Source organism: Embiotoca jacksoni, unplaced genomic scaffold (genome assembly GCF_022577435.1).
Source record: "Embiotoca jacksoni isolate LCO1_2020_lvr unplaced genomic scaffold, fEmbJac1.0.p SCAF_7, whole genome shotgun sequence".
Lineage (NCBI taxonomy): Eukaryota > Metazoa > Chordata > Actinopteri > Embiotocidae > Embiotoca > Embiotoca jacksoni.
The window spans coordinates 9,833,042-9,857,673 of NW_027185425.1; the positions used below are offsets into that span (position 1 = coordinate 9,833,042).

At 44.5% G+C, this 24,632-nt stretch overlaps 1 protein-coding gene across 4 annotated transcripts in view; it reads right to left on the reverse strand.

Annotated features, from left to right (window-relative positions):
- jarid2b (jumonji and AT-rich interaction domain containing 2b) overlaps window positions 1–24,632 on the reverse strand; it is a 104,811-nt gene that overhangs the window by 6,959 nt on the left and 73,220 nt on the right. For 2 of the 4 annotated variants that reach the window (XM_069175701.1, XM_069175699.1), the window contains 6 exons: window positions 19,126–19,221; window positions 15,299–15,517; window positions 11,636–11,880; window positions 4,531–5,995; window positions 2,741–3,294; window positions 252–344 (listed from right to left, as the gene is read on the reverse strand). In XM_069175701.1, the coding sequence (XP_069031802.1) occupies window positions 252–344; window positions 2,741–3,294; window positions 4,531–5,995; window positions 11,636–11,880; window positions 15,299–15,517; window positions 19,126–19,221 (2,672 nt within the window). The remainder of the gene's footprint in view (window positions 1–251; window positions 345–2,740; window positions 3,295–4,530; window positions 5,996–11,635; window positions 11,881–15,298; window positions 15,518–19,125; window positions 19,222–24,632) is intronic. The other 2 variants (XM_069175702.1, XM_069175700.1) reach the window with 1 other exon arrangement.

The window sequence follows — 24,632 nt, forward strand, 5'->3', positions numbered from 1 at the left end:
ACGTTTCAGGTGAGCCTCAGAGTCAGTTATGAACTTTACAAATGCTGCTAGCTTATATTCTGAGAAAACAGAACTCATTTTTGAATAATTTTTTCATATAGCTAAGGTTTAGATGCACATTTGATCAACAGTTACAATGTTTAATTGAGAAAATAAATAGCTAAAATGTATACATTTGAAGTCGAACCACTGCAAGGTATTGAAAAAAAAATGCAGTTTACATTCAGTACAAGTGTTTGATCAGTGCTCACCTCAACCTCAGCAGCCCCTGGTTCCTTGTTAAAGCACATGGTCATGGTGTTCCGGGCTATCCTGAAGAAGTTGGTCAAAGACACCGATTTCCCCTGCAACAACGAGATATTCAACATCATAAGTCACAGCCTGCTAGGATGAGGAGGCGAGAGAACTGCACTCTAAATATTTATGGTATTTGGTCATGGAAACTGCAGGGAAGGTGAACCCGAAGTGGAATGTGAATTAAAAAAAAAATGAACAAAGAAAATACAGCTGGACATCAATGGATTCTCCTTTTCCACACCTCATTGTTGCATGACTCAAGAAGTCAAAGGGAAAGTATTACTGGCAAAAGACTGCATGCATGTTCGCAGAAAATATATATCAGCTGCACATGTGTCTTGACACGGCTCCAACTCTGAGCCTGCGCTATGAGTCCCAGACACATTTCCCCTGGACTTGACCCCATCTCCCATGGACACCACTGCTACAGAGATTCTTTGAAGGTGACCGACCATAAATCTGGCAGCTCCAGGCCGGGAGATGTACACACTCTGCTGAAAGATGACCTTGCGGATTCCTCCTGCTCACAGCGACAGTTTGTCTTACTTTTTTTCCTCCATAGGTGGCCAGATGCTTTCACATTATAACTGACCAACTGTTTTTATCATTACATTATGTACAGGGTTGTAAAATAATGCAGTTAAACAATACAGTGCAGTGGTGACGTTGTAAGCCCTGACGGGATTTTCTTTCTCCCAGTCAGTAGCCGCACTTTCTCCAACATTTTCCTGCCACAATTAGAGTTAATTATACCTTTGACATGCACTTTGTTCTCGTGGTAGAGAAAGTGAAATGTAACCTCCTCTAGGGGGCCACTCCTGATGAAAAATGCATACAAATCTGAGCTGAGCAGAAAAGTGATGAGTCATATTTTGACAAGCCTGCCCTGTCAGGACGGTGACAGCCATTCACATGTCACTCCGCTGAATAGTACTTCTATAACTCAGAAGTCTGTGGACTGTACTGGGCCAAGTCCCCTGACAATACCTCAGTTCTTCAGAGGCAGGTCATACAGAGGGATTTAGTTACCAAAGGAACTGGGGGGGGGGGGGTCAAATGAGATCCAGATTTGAGATGGGTGGAGTGTTGTGCAGCCTGAGAGCGAATGTGAGAGCGAGACAGCCCAGAAATTAAGTTATCTTAAGTTTCTGTTAAACTCATCAAGAAGCTATGGTAAAATCCATGCACTCAAACCAAAGTACCATGGCATTTATTTTTGTCCAAACAGTATGAATGACAGAATTTGAACTGCATTGCTACATGTGCACAAAACACTAGCCTCGTAGCTGACAATAGCTTGAGGGTTTGGCAAGAGGATGCTGCACGAGGGAGAGGGTTTGGAGAGAGGACTGGAGATTTGGGAAATGGCTAAGAGCAAGGACATCGGCTGAAGGAGAGAAGCCGTGGGGGAAAGAGGGGTGGATTAAAAGAGCTGAACGGTGGCGAGAGCTTGAGGAGGTGGGGCTTTTTTTGGAGGGGGCGGGGCAGGGTTGAGGGGAAGGGTGGTTTTAGGGGGCTGCCTTTTCTCTGACCTACATTTGAGCCAGCCAGAATCAGCATAGTGGCCAGCAGGCTGGGTGGGTGGGGGGGGGGATACATCCTGTGTGTGTGTGTGTGTGTGTGTGTGTGTGTGTGTGTGTGTGTGTGTGTGTGTGTGTGTGTGTGTGTGTGTGAGAATGAATAAGTGAAGAGACACGCGAAGAAGACACACACAGATGCACAGATACATTAAACAAAACCACAAAACATGTCAGGCACAAAAACTGCTCTCATTCGCTCAAACGCTAAAAACCAGGTCTTTACAGGGACACAGTCAGTCACAAGTACTGCTGCACATAAGCAGGTGCGCAAACTTTTGAAATTTGCTTTGGTAAACCACAAACTATGACAGCATGACGTTACTGGGAACAGCTAACAGTTAACACCAAGCCAACATTCTTCCAAAGTGAAACCTAGTCAAGAGTGTGTAGGAACAATTTGTAGCAGCAGAAGAAAGGCTGCATGTTCCACTTACAGGCATTTACCATATAAATAATATAAACAAGACAATGTGCTTATCATTTTAGATTGAAGGACTGCCCTGATAATGGATGCCAAAGTACATGGTATCTTCCTGATGAGTCATCTTTTAGCTGACAAAAATGAAAACGGGGTCAAACCCTGATAATGAGGCTGGCAGAGCAGTAAAGGACGCAACATCCACAGACGGTTTCATGCCTTAAAGCTACGCCTGATATAAAGGTGCGGTGTTCGACCTTTAAACAGACCTCAATAAGCTGTAACAACAGTTGTTAACGAAACTTAATGACTTAAGGAGATGAGAAACCAAAGAACAGAAAAAAAAAAGAAAAAGCGAATGAAAAGAAAAGATACACTTACGTGCCTCTTTGTCTGTATGCTTCAAATGTGTGGCATAAACAGCTAGTGTCTTCTTCATCCTCACCTTGTAAATACATTTGTGCTGGTCACTGAGAACGCCCCTGTCCTCCTCCTGCTGCTGCTGCTGCTCTTCCCCATGCTGCCTGTCCTCTTTGCCTTGTTGTTTTTCCTGAGCGAAGAGCCGGCGCCGGCCCGCTTTGACCTGAGCCTCCAGCTCCTTCAGACGGTGATACACTCCATTGGTGCGGTGGTGCCCTGTCGCTCCTCCCACTATCCCACCGACCAGCCCATTTTTGGGCTCGTAGCGCGGCAGAGAGAGTGCGCTGGGGGCCGAAAAATCCGAGAGACCCTCCAGGGGGCCCCGCCGCGACTCAAGGTTCTTTTTCTCCTGCAGCACCTCGGACTGCAGTCGGAGGCGCTCCTCAGCGCTGAGCGAGTCATAGGAGAGGATGTACTGGAGGTAAGCCTCCTGCAGCTTGGCCAGCCGGTCCTGCGCTGACTTGGGGATGCGCAGCAGGTCGGCGAGCTTGGTCCACTTCTTCAGGTCCATCACCTGCTGCATGCCGCCCATGTCGTTGATGAGCTGGAAAAAACGTGACAGGTCCACTTCGCAGCCACCTGCATGAAGCAAAAGGACAAAGACATGGTGAACTCAAAGACAACAAGAGCAGTGAACGCCACGTTTTTCATCGATTAGCATGAAAGTAAAATTGCCACTGACAGAAGAGAACTTCTTTCCCACTTAAAAATGCAATATGTCCATAGAGATGTCTTATTTCACTTATATAAACTCAGCTTTTTAAAAGCCACCAAGTCAAAATAAATCAAGACGACTGCCATCTTGGACCATTTGCTCTTTTGGCTAAACACGCCATTTCCTCCAGGCCAGTTCATTTTATTTGAAACGGCCAATTCACCTTTCAAAAATGATCTGAGCCGTCATCGTGCCAAACAGGGACACAAATTACTGTTAATGTAGAACTGATCTGCTGGGGACAGTAAAGGAAGTCATTTGGAACCGGGGCATCCTGGCTGGCTGAACTGTGGCTCAGCGGCTGCCAGGCCGCTCTGGCTCACAGCTGCATACCAACAGTGCTCACAGTGGGCACTAATCTGTATGCAGCTGTATATAAGGCTACAAACACAGCATAGCAAATACAGTACCAACCAGTGTATGACTATCAAATTTTAACAGCCACTTATTTGCATGCATGGGAGCATTCGCACTGACAGAAAACTCACACACGCAGTCTGTGTGGGAACTCGGGCTGCTTAAATACTCATAAAAGGCTCATGTCATCGTGAGAAATAGAAGGTGACGGGGCAATCTGGGAGAAATATTGTTTTTGTTGGCCGTCGGGCTCTTCGGCAAGTTGTTCCACTTTGTTACCGTCATATGTAAACGGGAGCATAAAATCGGGTGAAAAGCTACTGAAGCTGTCAGAGCACCTCAGATACCAGTTGCAACAGCAATATTTGTGATGCCGATATACTGGCTCTTTTCTTTCATGGGTTTATGGAGCCCGGAAAGAGTGACAATACAGTTTAACTGCAAAATACTGAGAATGTTGACAGTATACATTTTTTGTAATTGCTTTTGATGTACTCAATCTAGTTTAACACCTTTATATCTCACTTTGAAGAAAAACAAAAAGCAGCCCAAATTTGGAATTAGATCTCTGGGTTTATTCACGCCTGTAAAAACAGCTCGGCTACTCGGTGGCAGTCCGCAGGGACAAACCTGTGGCTTGATGCTTTATTAATTCAAGCAATTAAGGAAGTAATTTTGGTTATTAAATTGCCTCGTGTACACCCACAAATACATGCTCGTGTCTGTCTGCTCGGCTCACTTACCAATGACAGGTGACTCATCCATGGTAATGCCCTGAGATTTAAGGTGCTTGCGGATGCAAGCCAACCGCTGCACGTTGGGGCCCCAGCGCCGGCCCAGCATGTGGACCCTCTGCACCTGTGTAACAAAACGCATCTCCTCGCTCAGCTTGCACTCTGGCCGCCAGTCTGGTGGCGGCACCACGCGGCACATGCCGGCCACCTCGGCCTGTTCCCTCACTGCATCCATGTACACCAGGGGGTCCTGGAACTCCCTCGGTGCTGGCCGGAAGACGGGGACTTCACCCAGCGCTGCCCAGCCCTCTGACTTACTCTGCTGGCGCTCCCACTCCTTCTCCTGCTCGCGTTCCTTCTGGCGCGTCATCTCTTTCTCGTGCTCCCACTCCTTGTCGTGGTCAGCAGGCCGCCACGCTGCTGGTTTGAGCTGTCCGGGGCTGTTGGTGGAAGTAAGAGGAGAGGAGGAGGAGGAGGAGGAGGAGGAGGAGGACACAGAGGTTTGTTGGGGGTCTGAGGTAGTGCTGGCACGACTGGGGTTCGGTGAGTGATTCTGGCCTAATGAGGGGGAGGAAGAGGAGGAGCTCCGACCATGAGACCTGCTCTGCTGCTGCTGTGCTTGTCGTATCAACATCAGCTTGCCAGCCGATGCCCGCTTCGGTCGCTGGTTCACCGACTCCACATTAGCTGCTGGTGTAGACGGAGGCGGGGTTTGTTGAGGAGGGGGAGTAGACGGGGGAAGTGGGGTAACGGGCTGAGTTTGTTTGGAAGAAGGAGGCGTTTCTGATTCATGTCCGTTAGAAACTGGAGTGGTAGGGGTGCTGTTTTGTGTGGTAGCTTTCTCTTGATTGGCCACCTTCTTGCTGCTGCTGCGTGTCTCCAGAGGCGAGGGTTGAAGTTTGGCCTTTTTGGGCTCGTTGCCAGTCGTTTTGCCTTTCTGCTCAACGACCACTGTCCCCACTGAGTTGAGCACTACCTCCAGACGCCGTTTGGAGTTGCGCAGTCCTTCTCGACCTGGGCACTCCACCTGGCACTGTCTCTGCCCGTCCTCCTTAGCCAGGGTGTTGTGTCGCTGTCCATTTAGCCTGCCGTTGAGTCGAGCGCTGGCAGCCACGTTGTGCAGCCCATTGGATAGTAGCACCTGTTTGCGTGTTTTTGCATTGCTGTGGTGGGCTGGTGCCGCTGCTTTTCCTGAGTTGGCCAGCCCATTGCTGGCTGCTGGCTGGCTGTGCTGATTGTGATTGTTCGCTGACGATGGTGTCGAGGCGGCGCTGTTGTGTTTGTTGCTGCTGCTGAGTTTGGTTTTCTTGCCCAGTTCTTTCTGTTTGGCTTTGGTGTAGGTGACGTGGCCCTTGGACACGGTGGCTGTGTACTTCTTCACAGTTTTGGACGGCAGTCGGAAGTCACGGCTCTTTTTGGCACCACTGACAGCTTGTGCCGAGCCCGCCCGTGTCAGCCCGTTCACTTTAGAGACCTAAGATGCACGGTAAGAGTGAGAGAGAGAGATAGGACACATTAGATGAGTGGATCGATCGTGTATATAAACAGGAATCTTGTCTGGAAAGGCAGTACGAATGCTGATAAAGCTTAAAACTTGTCTGATTGGATCTCTGATTGTGCCATGTTAGGTCATATACCTCTCAAAGTAAAAAAAACAAACTAAAAACGATTGTCGTGAAGACAGTAGAAATGCTAGAATTCCCCATAGCGTCCCCACACACAGATAAAATTATCAAAGTACAACCCAACACATGCAGAGGTGTGGGCGCAACACACACTCCAAAACGAAGAGGCCAAACACTGAGATGCTGGCTGCGGAGTAAAACATTTGGCGGGTCAAACCAAAGCTATTTGTGGAAACCTACGCTATTCATTAAGGAACCAATCAACAGTCTAGATTACTATACTTTCAAATGCAGTGCACTTTTGTAAACTGCAGTTCAAACTGCTGTCAACACAATGGCTGAGATTTAGAAAAAAGGATATGTGAAAACCAAAACCAAAACCACTACATCCCGAGATAAACAACGGTTTAGAGCGGGTAGGGAAAAAAAAAATAAAGAGATGGTGGATATGAGATGGAAAGCAGGGATGGCTCCGTGGTTTCTGCTAGCAGATGGCTGGACAGTATGAGGTAGGAGGTGGGGTCAGTGGAATGGAATAAAATCCCATCTGGGTATATAAAAATAGCCTTTTATTTGCTATGGGTTTCTTCAAATGCTATAATTCAAGTTCTGCAGGTCTGCATGGGTTTTAATGTGCATGCGTGATAGCAGGAGAAACAAAGTGTGTGTATGTGCATATAGCATGAAGCATTTAAGACCCCCAGCTGTAGATCAGACATCTGGTACAGTGGTATCTCGTCCTATGGCTGGATACGTCAGTGGGAAGAAACACGGTCATCCTCTGCCTCAGTTCAAAGAGCTTTACAGCCGACTCAGAACGTATTTAAATCAATTCTGCATTTCTGTCTGTTTTTCCATTTGTGTCGGTATTACAGTCTGGCTTTTCTCAGGTGCCCACTTTTTTTTTTTTTTTAACCAGTGCCCTTGCTCTTTTCTCTCCATCACTTCATTTCCTGCATGACTTTTCTTCCAAATATACTTCCCCTGTATGCAATTCTAAGAATATCTATTTCTCTCTCTCTTCCTCCTCATCTCTATGTCGTTTTCATGGCCCACTTTCCCTCCAGCCAGGAGTTTCTCATTCCTTTTTTTTTTTTCCTCTCCCTTTCTACATCCCTTTTGATTGGTGTGTGTGTGTGTGTGTGTGTGTGTGTGTGTGTGTGTGTGTGTGTGTGTGTGTGTGTGTGTGTGCGTGCGTGTGTGCGTGTGTGTGCGCTGTGAGAGCGGACGGGCCAACAGAGTGTCAGTAGATCTTGTAAAGTTAAAGATCGGCACTTGGTTGCCAAAATCTGAATGGGTTGAGCTGGAGGTCATGTTTCTGTAGTGGTTTTTAACATAAATGGGTTATTTTGTGCAGCTGGATCTAGTTCCATTTTATTTTGAAAACATTTTCAAACAAAAGCAAATATTACTTTCTTCTCATGTTTCTAAACCGTGCATGCAAAGAAGGGATACACACATTTGTACATGTCAGAGAACATGAAAGAATGCATCTATGTTTTATGGCCATCTCTCTGCTGTGTCTGAGTCTTTCTGTTTAGACTAGCTGGAAGTGAACCACAGAGCCGAGAAGGGAGGGAGGACGGAAAGATGGAGTTATCAATCACAGCCGGGGCGCCACAGGAGGGAGGTGACAGCCGGCCCATTGACAGGTTTGCCTTTGAAGGGCTCTTGTGTCACACTTGTGTGTGTGTGTGTGTGTGTGTGTGTGTGTGTGTGTGTTTGTGAGCAGGCGCGGCGTGCATGCGCATGTATTGTATTGTGTTTGTCTCAGGTGGCAGGGGGCCGACACAAAGACCAGGCCATTAAAAGATAAGGGGGGACTGAAACCTAACCCTGCCTCCGTCAATCACTCCCCCCCACACACACACACACACTCACATCCGGACACACACGCACACTCTTCCTCACAATGGAAAAAAACACAGGGTGACAAGGAAAGAGGGAGGACAGAAGGGGCAGGAGAGGAGAGGGATGAGAGATACAGAACGCAGCAGTGATATGAGTGGATAAAGGAAGGCCGCATAGCATAAAGAATTCATAACCAATCTGACAAGTAATCTCACAAAGTTCAAACGGCCTTATTTTTATTGTTTAATTAGTCAAATTATTACAAAGTCAAATGTTTCAGTATATTTAGTGTAAACCTGACACTGAAAAGGAACTGTTAAAGCTGTAGTTGTCAGATATCTGCTGTTTTTGTCCAAACAGTTTGCTGACAAAGCGACTCCAAAAGACAAATATGTCATGACCACTTCCTGCCACAAGAGGGCTCAGCGGACCGACTCTCTTCAGGGGGTTCATGTCCCCCTCACTTTTCCCTCTGTAGTTATATGGTCTTGTGGAAAAGGATGATGGCAAGAGAGGTGATGATGAGAAGAGAAGAGGTAGACAAGATGCAGGTGCGGGTGAAGGCAGCTTAAAAGAAAGGTAGGAAAAAAAGTGCAAAGTAGAAAGAGAGAAAGAAAGAGAGAAAGAAAGAGAGAAAGAAAGAAAGAAAGAAAGAAAGAAAGAAAGAAAGAAAGAAAGAAAGAAAGAAAGAAAGAAAGAAAGAAAGAAAGAAAGAAAGAAAAGGATTTGTAAACAGATGTGGAAGTTCACTGCTGCTAATCTCCACTGGTGGAGAGAATCTGAAAAGAAATGAAAAGGATGATGAACAGAACAAGAGACAATGAAGCCAAAAGGTAAAAAAAAAAAAAAGAAAAAAAAAAAAAGAAAAGAAGACGCAGACGCACACAGGCGGGCAGCCGGAGATTGTTCTGGAGTGGATTTTGGTTGCATGTGAGCAGGGGAGGGAAGAGGAGGGAGCGGGAGAAGGGAGGTGGGTCTAGATGACATCATGTGTTGCTATAGCCCAGCTGAGGCCTGGCAGGAAGATTTTTAACACACAACATCTGCAGGAGCCAGAGAAGAGGAAGAGGGGGGGGGAGCGGGAGATGGTGAGAGGAGGCCAGCCAGAGGATAGAATAAGACAGGAGAAAGTTTAACCCTTGCAAATCTTGACTGACAAAACAAGGGAGACCGAGATGCAGCTTTATAGTCACAACTACACTTCTTTGTCAGGACGTGACAAGTATTCCCAGCATCTCTATGCCTCTTTCAAAATGTAAATTCACATTCAGTCGATACAGATACAAAGCAGTGACCGCAAGAACAGTGACTGATTAGATCTTATGTTGTTGCTGATGCTCATGAAGCTTTTAAAAGTGGAGACAATTTGAAGCAACTTTGACGTTTTTTTGGGGGGGACTAACGAAACCATTTACAGTGCAAACCTTCTCACCATGACTGTTACTATTATAAGTCTGGGTTTACGATGAGTATGATAAGCACATGCCACATGATAGCGTTCCAATGACAATCAATGGGTTAAATATACTGAACTATAAATTAATTCCTATGGTGTAGATCGCCGAGAACGCCTCAACAGTGAGGCATAAATCCGACTTAAGCTTTCTTCCCTCTCTGCTGTCTTATTAGGGTGCAGCGCAATCCAGCCCTGGGCAGGTTGATTTTTAAGCAGCAGAAAGGTCATGACAGCCAGGCACTAATAAAACACACACTCCAGAACCTGGTTTATAAACTAAAAGGAACACATCTACGTACGGAAGTTCAAAAAAGGGGCAAATAAAGCGTGGTACATTATGTGATCTTAAATGAGCATTTGATTTTTGTTGGTTTGTCATCTAGTCTAATTTCATACATAGCAGCATAAGGGAGGTTAATAGAGGACGCCGGAGGACAAACAGCTAAACAAGAGTCTTTTTTTAAACGATGCCGAGTCGGCTAAACGGTCCGGCCCTGCACATCCCACCTGCCCTCGCTGCTGCTGACATCCCCGCTTTTGTTATTTAATTAAAATGGATAGAATCATATTGTTTTAGAAAAGGTCCTTTTTACGGTGGCTGTGTTTTGTTGAAACAAGTTGTTATTAAATTAAGGAGAACTGAATCACAGTGAATTGAATTATGATAATGCCTTTACCCTTCGGTTTTACACACACAACCCGTAGTTCATTTTACGGCTACATAATCACTTAACCTTTTATATGGCTTAGCCTGTATTTTCACAGTTGGTCGTGTATATAAATGTGTGTGTGTGTTGAACACACATGGTTAACACACATACTGTTCATGCTAATTGGAAGGAGAGCAGAGAAAGAAGAAAGAAAGAAAAAAAAGCACTAATCCTTCCAAATGATTGGAGCCATGTTGTCAAGGGCAAGATCCGTCTGTTTGACACAGGAGCAGAGAGAGGAGAGAGATAGAGAGCAAGAGAATGGAGCATGAAGAGAAAATGAGTGAAAGGGACTGCTAGAGCCAGATATGTATAGAGAGAGAGAAGTTGAATGAAAAACAAAACACACCGTGTGAGAGGAGTCTCAAGGATCACACAGGGTGCCAACAGTGTGTGAATTGAAAACTCGGGAGAGCGAGGGAGTAGAGGAAGAGCTGTAGAACAAAGACTCCTGGGTAAGTGAGGCTGAAGTTTGCCTTGGCAGGCGGTCGCACTCATTGAGATTCATTGTTGGTTTTACTGGACAATTCCAGCCACTTTAAAAACCTGAAGCACACGTCGAGTCTGCAGCAGCAGCAGCAGCAGCAGTGCCGCAGAACAACAACAACACCACCACCAACAGGGGAGAGGTTTAACAGGAAGGAAACTGTAGGGGAGGAAGTGGGAGGAAGTGGAAGAGAAGAAGAAAGAGACGAAGAAAAGGGAGCAAACATAGGAGAGATGAGGATGTGATGTGGAGCCTCAGCAGAGGATTGCTATTAATTAGCTAATGGGATCAGAAGAATGCCAGTTTTCTAACTTAGGCCATCTTCAGCCCTTCTCTTCCTGCTTTTCCCTTTCACTTTGTGGGGTTCCTTGAAACCTACTAAGTGCCATAGAGAGGGAGGCAGGATTTCACAGCCCCTAGCCAGCACTACTAAATATAGCTGCAGTTGCGGCAGGCCAAAACACAATCATTATTCTCCCAGACACAATGGATTGAGGAGAAGGAGAAAAGAGAAGGAGGAGGAGAGGAGAGGAGAGGAGAGGAGAGGAGAGGAGAGGAGAGGAGAGGAGTGGAGAGGAGAGGAGAGGAACAGGAAAAGTGTGGTCAAAGGAGGAACTCGGCAATAAAAACAAAGTATAGGAGAGGGACAAGAAAGTCACAGGAGTATTTAGAAGAAACCACAGAGAGAAAGATAAAAATGAGGACATGGCTGATGGGTAAATGACAAGAAGACTCAAAAGAGGCGAGAATTTCAAGTGGCCTAACAACCACTAAGAACATTCAGCACCCTCAAGCTTGTAAAACCAAATATTCCATGGTATCTCCAGTTATAACAGAGCCGATTCCAACCATCAACCCGCCCTACAAATGTCCCTATAGCAGCAGGTTTCCCCGTCTGTGTGATACTTCTGGGTGATATTTAGCATGTCGTGGCTCTGCCATCTAATTGAAAGTTCAATGATGGGTATTTCTGCCCACACAGTACCTGCTTGCGCAGCTCCTCAGCAGCTCTCCTCGGTGGCAACCCGTTGGCTGAGCTTCGACTGCTGGCCAGAGCCTGCTGCTCCCTTGCGTGCTCGCGGGCCTCCGCCCGCTCACTGCGCTCCCTCAGGAGGGGTGGGGGCGGAGGCGGAGGGGGTGGCAGCGGCGGAGCAGGCGCATCCCTGCCGTGAGTCCCCGCCTTGGGCCTCGGACTCTCCCTGGTCCCTGCTTTACTGTGGCTGTGAAACACTGGAAGGGAATGAAGAGAGAAACGCAGGATCAGGTGTGCTGCTTTTGTGATTCTTAATTGATATGGGAGTGGATCGTAATAGACACAAGCTAAGGACAGACTTCTCATTTGCTTGAAGTGGCTATTCACACACAGGCACACACTTACACCAGCTGTATGTGGCAGCAAGATTTGGAACAAGCTGAAATGTATTTTTAGTAAATGCTTTCGGTGGAAAATTGCTGCAAAATATTTGTAGTTATTCCATACACTACTTTTTAAGGGAGAGAAATGAGGTAGCCATAATGTACAGGTTTTTTTTTTTTACCAGTGATTACAAAGCTAACTGGTTCTGCCTCCCACAAAATAAAACATGAATGTTTTCATATAGTTCGTATGAAGGGGTAAAAGGAGAGGAAAACTTCCTAATGAAGAGATCTGTGGCTGACTTAAGACCTCAGCTGAGTGTGCAGCAACAGGACAGACTCCACAGTAAAGTGTTGCACGTTTAACGTTACAGATGTAGGAATATACAGGATATGTACACATTTTATATTTTATATTTTTCAAGCTCTACAGCCTCGGAGAAATTTCTAGAGCGGCCAACCATTAAAATGAGATAAAATATTAAGCTCCTGTACAGAAAACAAACTGTGAGAAGTTTCAAAAGTGGGGACTTCATATCTATAGGACATACTATGCGTTAATAATAAGCAGAAAGGGTCAGAGCCCATCAGGGCCAAACCACAACGACCAAGTGGAAAAGCCCGCACAAACATTGGAGTGACAGCTTTTGGCAAACATACAGCCTCCAATCAGTGAAATATGCATGATTTACGGTGTACATGAAAACGTCTTTATACTGCATGTCAATGAACCTGTTCAAAATGGACTTCGACTGCATCAACCCCTCAAGATGATGCTAAGAGAGTCCAGCTCTCTTCAGCTTTTATGAGGCTGAATTTAAAGTTTCACCGAGTCCTAAAATCCCCTACAGCAAAAACACTCGCATGCAATCCTCAACCTACACATGTACACTCTGAAATGCAAGGCATGCATCATTAGATGATCTGTGCAATTTTAAGCAAGAAAGCATGTTACTGTCTGCAGTTATGTGTGTGTGTGTGTGTGTGTGTGTGTGTGTTTTTTAGACAGTGAGTGTGTGTCCACTCATAAACACAAGTGAGCGTCTGCAGGTCTCTGGGGCCCGTGGCTCAATGAAAAATTAGAGAATTTCTGACATTTTGAGAAGTGAGCTAAGCAAGAAACTGAGCCCAATAAAAGCTGTTTAATTTAGCTATGTCAACATGGCATATGGCAGAGGGAGAGAGAGAGAGAGAGAGAGAGAGAGAGAGAGAGAGAGAGAGAGAGAGAAGTAGAGCAATGGAGCGCTGATGAATGGCTTACAATGTAGGGCCTTTCCAGTCTCTCTTTACCTCCCAGAATAAAAATGTTTCTCTCTCTTTCACTAATTCCATTTCTCCTTTTTCTCAGCTGCCCGCCCGCCCGCCCGCTCCCTCCTCCCCTCTTTCCCTCCCTCCTCCCCATGAGCCCATATAACCGTTCTCCTGCTGGAGAGTGGCCCAAGCTGCATATTAAAGTGTCACGTTTGACACCAATCTTAATACCGCAAAATGTACCAAGGTGTGAGCGTGCTTTTCTCCGTGTGTGTGTGTGCCTGATATCCAACACAGCTTAAACACTGTCGACCGGTGGAGCAATGACCCAGTCTTGACTGTGTGCGCACACCTACATGTGTACACAAATGTCTGTCTTGGTGTCCTTAACCCCCGTGTCTCTATTGTCCCTCACAAAGTACATCTGCCTATTTCCCCCTTATCTATTTATTTAGCATTTCACAGTGAAGGCCCTAAACTGCTTTGCAGACAGTGTTTGCATGCGAGATAAGAAAGGAGAATAATCTGTCCTCATACACACAACAGGCCTGGATTTGTTCAAACAGGTTTCGCTATCCTACTGTTCGTGCTCCTTATACAGATATGTACAGTTTATGTTTCAAGCTGCAGCTACAGATGTTCCTGAAAGGATGAGAGAAAAAGTGTTTGTATCCAGGTGTGTGTCGTAGGTAGGATCCATACCAAGGCAGTGCACAATTCTCCAAGGGTTCAATGTAAGCAAATCTGTGCACCTCTCCTCCCTCTTTCTCTCTTAATCGCACCAGTCTCTCTGCTGTCTCTCCATTCTCCACATTCCACTTGAGTGGATGAACGAGGGTGTGTGTGTGTGTGTGTGTGTGTGTGTGTGTGTGTGTGTGTGGGAGGGGGGGGGGCTGAGCAAAGCGTTCAACTTTTAAACCTTTCCGGCGGCGATTCTATGGACCAAGGAGGGAATGAGAGTCAGGGAGGGCAGAAAGGAGGAACTATGAAATCCAACCCTTGTTTCATTGGCTGGAATGATTGTATATCTCCAAAGTCTGCCAGGGAGGAAGAGCCTCCAGGTTCAAATTGGTCCTCTAATGCTTTGTAGAAAAAAAGTACAAGATGAATATAACAAACACACGATGTGCTGCTGTGAACAAAAAGGGTAACATTTGCCGTTTATCATATCTTAAACACTGCAAAGAAGTCTACATCTTATTCATTTGTATCCATGACTAAGGCCTGAAAATCTCATTTCTGAGCGAAAACATATTTGCTTGTGCAGACAGATTATTTGTTTAAGTGGTTTTCTCGAGGCATGACCTCTTCTGGAAAATAGAAAATAAAAGATCACTTGATAAAATAAATTTTTGTTTTCAGGCAGTCTCCTAAATGTGCGCAACTGTGTAAGTGTATTCATCCGAATGTCTATGAGCCCCAAGGGATGTACATATGCTAGAAGTGTGTTGCGTGTGCGTGTGCGTGTGTGTGTGTGTGTGTGTGTGTTGAGGGCCCCGGCCAGCTGTTGCAGTGTGTGCATAAACACCTTGTTAGGGCTTAGTAAGCTAAGTGTTAATTGGGGTGGAAAGAGTTGATGCACTGCTCTGCTATCCCATGTGACTTGCCCCTTTTCTCTTCAGTGGAAAAACAAGAGTGCAAACTTAGGAAATCGCTCACGTGCACACACACAAGAGATACACGCACACAAACACACACATAGACACGAACAACAAATCTGTCTTTTGTCCCATGACTCACTGTGTGCTGTCTGCACTCCGAATCTTTTTTCCAAAATCAATCTTTCCATTTCTCTCCAGTTATTCCACTGAAGATCATCCTTCACTCTGCTCGGCTCTCTCTTTAGTCATCCCTCTTCGTCAGAGTGCCCTATCTTTGCCTCCTCTTCCCTCAGTGTCCTCTCACAGCACTCCCGCACCTCTTTTATTTATTTATTTTTTTCCTCTCCTTGACTCCTCTCATCGGGATCTTTGTGGTGTGAGAGGGCAGGAGACGTGAATAATACGGTGTGCTTTGTTCCAGGCTCGAGTCCCGTCCTTACCGTGCCCGTTGAGTGGCTGCCTGGCGGGGAGCTTGCCCTTGCGGGGTGTCGAGTGGCAGGACGAAGAGGCCGAGGCTTGGCTGCTGCTTCCCGCGCCGTGAGAGTGGATACCACTTCCGTTCCTCACCTCGTCCTCCTCCTCTTCGTCGTCCTCCTCCAGGTCCTCCTCCTCCTGGGAGCTTCCGAAATAGGCCATATTACTGGGCAAGGCAGATGAACCTGAGTACAGAGAGGTGGAGGAAAAAGAGGAGAAAGGGACAGAGAGAGGAAGAAGAATAAAAAAAAAAAGGCCAAATGAGGAGGGAGAGAAAAAAAAAAAAGTTAAAAATAAATTAACATTTGAAATAAGGAAAAGGCACTAAAAACACTTTACTGTAAGTTAGTCTATCACCAAGAGGCTGTGCTATTTGAACACAAAACACGTTTTTGAGGACCCCAGCTGTCAATGCATGGAAAAACATATTTTTTTCTTTTTTCTGATGTTACAAATGTGTCAACATCAGTATATAAGTGGGGAAATATTAATGTAAAAAAAGAAGCTGCTCAGGGGTTTAAGAATAGTGGTGATTGTGCGGCTGTTTTTTCATCTGTTATTATCCCAGCTGGTGGCCTATTGATGCTTTGTAAACTGTTCTGCACATGGCAGCGCCTTTGTTACACTCACTCGCAGTTAAATGCACAAATATAATCAAGGACACGCAGAGCACAATGTTAGAAAGATGACAGTTTTACTTGAACAGCATTTTCATTGTGTCTGAATCGCGCTAAACCCTTAACATTTTCTGAATTGATTCTTAGATCTCATATTGATAAGCTGTAGTTATAGAATTATCTGTCAATTGACCTTGTTATTCACCTTGTTGACCTCCATTGCTGATGCTTGTCCTGTACATTTTTTTTATTTGTAACACTTTGGAAATGCCACCGTGAGACATCTGTAGTCGTTGTGGTGGTTCTGACAAACATATCATGTTCAGTAAAGAGGGAAAGGGAGGTAGATGACTTGCAACATTTTCTTGATTGCTAAAACTGAAGCCAGGGCACTCAGAGTGCGCAACAAGCTGTCTCTTCACCGAGGCTCTTGATGTTGACAGTTTTATTGAGACATATGTATATATTATGTACATGCGCTCAAATACCTAACTCTGTAGAAGAGTTACTTTAGAAACCAAAGAGTCATGCTCTCTTGCTGCTGAGCTAATCCCAAATCTGTCGCTTTCACTCTTCCAAACAGGATTACTGTCAATCTCTCCCCCTATTGGAGAAGAAAAACCGACGTTCTGTCCCGTTTCCTTTTTCTGTCACACTCAATCACTTTCATTGTCATCGCTGAGAAATCTAGCTCAATACGTGCTTGAAGGAGGTGAATGGTATTTGGCAGTGGATAGCCTATAACGTTACCTTAGTTAGCTGAAGGCAGACATACACACACACACACACTCTCACACAAAAGGTCATAAAGCCCAAAACTGTGTTATTGAATGTCATAATGTTGTACTCGTAAATCAGTGTGCAAACAGCTGGTTCAGTTATACAGAATTAAACTACGGCAGACTTGTGGAGTGCAACAGTAGTGCCGCATATAGTTGGACAGAAACAGAAAACATATATATTGACTGTTTTTGTATAAATATAGATATATCTCTATGGGATGCATGTCATTAGTGATGAGAAAAGGTAGACACAGTTGACAAATTTAATAAATAAATTTCAATTGCTACATTTAGGCTTTGTCATTTTATAAGAGTCGGTCTGTGATTGTTGATTTCTAGTTACCTACAATGTGTGGTTATGCAACACTCAGAGCTTTCATTAAATCTAGCTGTGAGCAGGAAACTGCAGATTTTATGAAAGTTGTGGGTCCCTTATGACTGAATCGATTGCATAGCATGAGCAGCTACTGTGCTTTTTTTATTACCCTTTTAGGGGCTTCACCGTTTAAAGGGCATTAATGGAAAGTAATGCGTGATTATACGGCAATTAAAAATAATGTTAAGCCTCTGAAAAATAGGCTGAATTCAACTAGCCTATATTAAACTTTACAGAATGCTCACAATTACACAAAGTGACTTAAGAATTAGCCAAGCAAATAATTTAATTAGCGTAGCTGTTTTTGGAGCGTGCCGAATACCTATCTTAGATTTCACACATTCAATACATTATTCTGCTAATTAAGAAACAACACAAGTATGAGAACTTACAAAAGGGACATACAGCATTGTATACATTTCAGAACGAGTCAGAAATTAGCAGCAAAACTGCAGAAGTAACTCACAATAAGTCTAATTGGACCAAAGGTTTTGCTGAAGTTTGGGATTTTATAGTCTGCACTGCAGAAAAAATAAGAGAAGAGCATCTTTAAGAGAAGATCCTGAAAAGAACACTGTAGCGTGAAAGCAAGAAAATCTCTGTCCCTTCCTGTCCACCAAATTACCGTAAATCAACTTCTTAAAATGACATTGATTTTTTTCTTTTGTGATTAGAACATAACATAACATGATTGTTAACATCGTTATTCTAACTTTCTGTGTCAAAGCTCATAGTGCAACTTTGAATATAGTGCACTTAAAGATGTAAATTAATCTGACAATTATTGGCCAGTCAGGAGACCAGTGGTTACCACGTCACATGACATTTACTGTGAAAACTTTAACGTTTAAATATCACACTCACATCAAAGCTTTTCCCAGGACCAAAAAATAAAGCCCAGTAATAATAAATCTTGTTGTGCCGAGGATCACAGTTTTCACACAGCAGTTCTGCCAGCTTCTAATTATCTCCTCAGAGAACTGGGGAGAGAAACAAATCTGTAGAGGCAGCAGATTCTCTGAAAAATTTTGTTTTTACCTGCTCGCTTTAACTACTAAAGGTCTGTAGGGCATAAAGTAATTGTTCAGCACAGAAAGATATGATCTTTACTTTAATCTATAGTGACCCACATGGTGAGGCCTGTTTCACTGCGGTTTGCTCACACCCTATCTGGTTAAAGTAAGAAGCCATGACAACAGGGTGTATCCAGTGTGTTCATGTTGTGGTTTCTTCACATACTGTACATGATGCAGAATAGCAGTGGCAGTTTTTTTTGGTACAGAGTTCTGTTTTTTAACCAATGGATCAGGGTTTGGGTGACCGCAGCACACACGCATACAAAATAAACTGCACACATATGCCTTTAATGACACACACACACACACACACACACACACACACACACACACCAGCAAACACGCAGAACAGACACCTCATTTATCTTGGCAACGGAGCAAACGCTTCTCTCTCTCAGACCACACAAACACACCGATGCGGCACACACACCGGCCCAATCAGCTGCTAATGACTCGCTTCATTAGCTAAATGGTTGGAATTTACTGCCCTGAGCAGGGGTCAGCAGGTCAATGGCAACAGACCACAGGGGTACCTGGGGTAGAAATGTGTGTGTGTGTGTGTGTGTGTGTGTGTGTGTGTGTGTGTGTGTGTGTGTGTGTGTGTGTGTGTGTGTGTGTGTGTGTGTGTGTTTCTATGGGGTTGTATAGACATGGAGAGGAACAAGTGTTGCTATGGGGTATGGACACAAAAGAGGGAGTGGTACTATACCTTTACACCACTTGTATCCTTCTGTTAATCAGTTTTGACAGGGTCGGGTTGATGGTTTGATATTAAGACAAGGACCAAAGACAACAGACGAACAGATGTAACAAAAGGTCAACTGTATCCTCTTAGTATATTCAAAACAAGAGTGTCTAGGTTTTTGGGGAGAGGGAGAAGGGAGAAGACACAAAGACAGATAGACTGATTCTGCCAAACAGATCTAGTGGTCCAATACTGACCACTGGCATCCCAACTACGGGAGCGACGACAACACTTCTGGTACCAGAAATTTACAGCCCCCATCTCTGGCACTGACACCCCACATCCATCAGCTCCTAGAAAACACACAAATACACATGCACACATACAAGGTGAAAAAAAAAGCACACACAGCTCAGTCCTTCTCCAAGATCTCCAACAGGGTTTGAGTCCAATCCCCCAATTACACCAGCTTTTCATCCACCTCATTCCGGCCGCAGACAAATCATAATTAGGTCTGAAAGAGTCTATTAGGATTGTCATTTTTAACAGGGCTCATGGGTGGGGGGGAGGACATAATTATAAACCCTCCATTCTCTGACTACCCTTCTTTTGTCCCCTTAACTGGAACTGAAACAATGAGGACAATTTAAATAGTCAATCAGGAAGGTTTAGCTGCCACGGGGACATGTGGACGTGCTGACTTAGAACTAAGTGCAGCATGTGTGTGCAAGATGTACGAGCGCTATTTTTAAGGGGTAGGTAAGAAAAGGAGACAAATGTAGGTTCTCTGGCGAGGAGAAGAAAAGTTACAACGGCTGAGCACTGCCAAACTTTTCATCATCTCGTAGAGGGGAAACAGAGAGAGAGGATTAGGGATTACATCTCCAATTTACATTCCTTTATGTCAGCAAAACCATTAACCCCACAAACAGTGGCTGTACTCTTGGAGGAAGCAGAATCAGTCAGTGTTGCACTTCCAACTCCTCCAGAGTTATTAGCAAAAAGAAAGTCTCCGCTATACACGAAACATACAGTTTCCAGGCTTTAATCAAACAGCAATCATACATTAGAGGGAGAGAAAAGTACCTTAACCCCGAGGGAAATTCAGTTGTCACAGCAGCAATGCACTTGAGAGACACATGAGTAGCTGTCGCACTTGAAATCCAATTCCCAGGAGGGAAAACGTGCTTCTGGTTAAGCAAGATTCTCAGACAACAAAAACACATTCAAACAGCATCAAATCTAACAATCTAGAAGTAAAGATGTAAGTCCTCAGCACAATTCTTAGGACTGGTCGTCTATTCTTAAAAAAAAAAAAAAAAAACAGATATAAGAAGGGTATGTTAGTTTCACATTTGTAATCTCGCACTAGGACTGAGTTCTTTGGTTCACCAGGTCAGAGCTGGGAGGTTATGTAAGCAGAGCAGAGGGATTGGCCTCAGTGAACCTGAGAGAGAGAGAGAGAGAGAGAGAGAGAGAGAGAGAGAGAGAGAGAGAGAGAGAGAGAGAGAGAGAGAGAGGCACCACACTGGGGCTGGCAGGCAGAGCAGGAAGCCCAGAGGGCAGAGAGGGAAACACTGCTGTGGTCCACATAACCCTGGAATACTGGCACAACACACATTAAAACAAATAAAAATAAAATCACTCTCCTGGATACGAGTGACACACTGATTTCCAGGAGTGTGTGCAGACAGTTGATAATTTACTCTCTAATCTGTTACCTCATCTATATCAGTGTGTATGCTGTGTGTGTGTGGAGTGTGTTTGTTCCTTGCTGAAAACACATTTCTGTAAATGACTTCTTTTACAAATGCATCACATAAATAGTGGATGATAAAGACTACTTAATATTCTTTGTTAAATATTTAAAATGTGAATGCTTGTTAAAAATTTAAAGTGAAGGTCAAACAGCAAACAATACCACTCTTGAGTTGCGTAGTTTACATCCATTACAACAATCAACCCTGTTTACCTCGTGCCAGTAAATAGTGAGCCTCTCAATTTGAAATGAAACATTAAGATGACAGTTACACAGCTTTCACCCTGCTGCCCTCAGTGCTGCCCCCGCCCTGCCGTAGGCAGCACTACACCCCCTAGGTTACCAGAGGCAGACGGGGCCAGAGGCAGACAGGGCCAGAGGCAGACTGTCTGGCTACCACCCAAATGGCTTTCTCCATGGATATAAACAGCCCAACTACAGGTCCGGACCACACATAAACACCATTCTGAGAACACAGGCAAGAACTGAGCAATCCAGCTCGTGTGCAAGGGTGTGTGTTTGTGTTTGCAGGAGGAGGAGATGAACAGTAGGATAAATACAGAATATAGCCGGGCCCTAGACAGTGTGGGTGGTGAGCATACACGATGTGCATCCTTCTATACAGTAGATAGAAATCTTCGTTTTTTTTTTTTTTATTTACTTCTCTGTCCGGTTACTCCCACGTTGCATCACAATAATCAAGCACGCCCGCTCTCCCCTGGAGGGATTAAAAATAACTTTTCCTCAGATACAGCTACAACACGACCAGCAGCCGCCAGCCAATTCATTATCGTGGGGCGGGGGGAAAACAATCCCAAAAGACTATATGCTGTTGTCAATTACAAGCTTGGGTTGGATGTAAAGGTGCATAAACAATGCAGAATGATGACAAAGTTAGCTGCGATTTCAAAATAGAGTGACACAAAAATCCTGCTTTTACAACCCTTGTTTTTGTTGCTCACTTTGTCGCCTCAAATCCTTCATGTTTTTAATCCTTTTATGTAGCTGTCAGAATGAGTGATGGATAAGAAACCTTTGAGGGTGGATGGGTAATGTTTACCGGATAAGATAAGCAAACACTGCAGTGGATGTGTGGGGGTGGAGGGGGGTGTGTGTAAACACACTGTGAACGTTCGACCTGGGACGAATCGCAGAAATCACAATGTAGCAATGTCACTTAAAGCCCCCATTATAACCTCCAGAAATGAGCCCAAATCAAATTGAAAAGGAAGAGAAATGGGGAGAACATGTATTTGAGATTTCCATAATATAGCGAGAGATTTTGTCAGAGACATTTTGGTGGCAGATATGAAGGAGCCTAATGTGCGCGGTGGTCAGATCACCAGAGACGCGTATCAGAATCTTAAAGAGGATTGGGGGCTTCAGACGATATCAAAGACTTGAGTCCCTTTGAAAAGATTAACCAGGCTAACGCAGATGTCCTCATAGGCTGCGACGCCTCATATAACCTGGATGATGATCGTGTGCAGATAGACACAAGACGCACACACACGCACGCACACGCACACACACACACACACACACACACACACACACACACACACACAATGATGGGAGGGCACACGGGGAGATAAGCAGGACAGGCGACATCAGTGGTTAACGTGGATTTGCACTTGCACACATGCTTGAACACACACACACACACACACACACACACACACACACACACACACACACACACACACACACACACACACACACACACACACACACAAGCAAGACACCACCTCAAGGGCTCTGCTGACATTCTCCCATGTCCCTCTCTTGGTAAGGGTCCCTGCATATGGGTCACATGAGAGGCCAAGGGGAAAACAGAGCAGAAGGAGCCCTGAAAAGGAAAATGTCATCCTCACAGCATGGACGAAAGACGCACACACAGAGCTAAACTGGGTCTATAAATACAAGGGAAAAGCCTGTGGAAAACCATTTAATCGTTAGTTTAGCATCCTATAGCTCTGAAATTAGCATTAGTAGCACAGTAGACTGCTTTGCACACACAGACTAGACATCAGCTTACAAAGCAAAAAATTGGAACCTTAATTATAAAGACAACAAGCAGCAAAACGGAGTCAGGACCAGTCACCTACACCTCATTAGTCTAACACTCCTCATATTAAGATTGGATTTAGTTTAGCACCCAGAGCTGAGAATAATCTCAGCTTCAAAGAATATGGGACATTATATCATTAGCCTATGTAACACCTGGCCTATATATGCAAATCAATGCCCCTCACACCAAAGGCTTCAGTCAGTTTTAGCAACCTCCAATTATACATTCTTGAATGAGCCCCGTAAGGTTGAAATGACTTTCCATAATAGAAGTGTTCTCCTCAGAATAGCAACATATAGCTCCCATCACCTCCCAACAGACTGGAATCTAAATATGCCTCTCCTGAGTGAGTCTTGAGCCTGCTTTGTGAGATGGGCAGAGGTTAATAATGATAACAGTAAATTAATCTGAAGCGAGGCATTTTGTCTTCCAAAGGAATTCATTCTGGTTGTGAGGATAGTTTAAGAAAAAAGGTGGGAGGCATATTCAACAAAGGATAAAATTAAGATAGCAAAGAGAAGTCACAGCCAAGGTTGTTTGAGAAAATGGTCCTAAACTTTTTATTATTCGGGCCTTGAATGTGTCACTCCCTCTTCTTTTACATATTCAAAAGGAATGGTATGAGACGTATGTGAATGGAGAGTGTATAGGAGGGCATTGTGCAACAAGTCTGCGTCCACACAGGAGATGTTGTATAAAATGTATTATCAATGTAGATTAGAGACTCAGACCAGTTTTTTAAGCCAAAACGTAGTTTTGAGTGAATTTCAGAAAGCACACCTGATGTCTACAGCATAAACTTTCCTTTTGTATCATGTCCCCTCATGGTTTTCTCACTGACTGAAGTTCATTTTTGCAATCATTTCTGTGGATCAATCATAAAATCTCAGCAAAAGCTTGAATGTATAAATTACAGTGCAAACTATGAAAGAGGTTTCATAGGTTTAGGTCCTGGAACGTTTTAATAAATAAAATACTACATGATAAAAGCTTACTTTAAAACTATAGAGGGGACAGAAACCTTTTGCAGTCCTGGCCAGCAGAGCATAAATCATAAGTAACATCAGCCCTTCATTAACTCTGAAGGAAATTAGAACGGGACTTGTTCAGGGTGTCGAGAGGGGTCTGACTTACTTTGAGTTACTGCACACTGGGTGGATATGGGTCCGTGATGACTTAATTTAACCCAAAATAGTTGTCATTTGTTAAAAAACTCACGGCTATGTAAGATAAAGGAGAGACGTGCACGCACACACGCATGCATGCGCGCGTGCACACACACACACACACACACACACACACACACACACACACACACACACTTCTACGTCTGCTGCTAATAGCTCTGCCATGGCTTTTACAGTTCATTTGACATCGAGGGTGCTACATATGTGTGTCAATGAACCTGTGTGGTGTTTGTAGTGCAGGGTGTGTGATTGTGTGAGTACTCTGTGTAGGAACAGCTGCAGTAGTACAGGGTGACAGGCAGGGTGTTAAAGAGACGACAGTTGTTGAGAGGTAGATGTATAAGCTGATGAAATGCAAGATAATCTTAGCCTTGGGCAAGTATGTAGTTAGATGCAGTATGTGTGCATGGTTTTGTCTCTGTGTGTGTGTGTGTGTGTGTGTGTGTGTGTGTGTGTGTGTGTGTGTGTGTGTGTGTGTGTGTGTGTGTGTGTGTGTGTGTGTGTGTGTATGTGTGTGTATGAGTGGTTGGAGGGTTATCAAAACCTCACTTAACAAAACTTACTATAAGTGCTGTTGAGTTGATTATGTATGCATATTCAGCCAAACAGTAACAACATCATGTCCAGCCTCAGAGGTAATATCTAGTTCTGTTTCTAGCAGAGACCTGCGTCCCGGACCCGGATAAAAAAAAAAAAAAAACGCTAATATTAGAACAAGACATATCTGCAGCTTCCTTGTAAAACAAC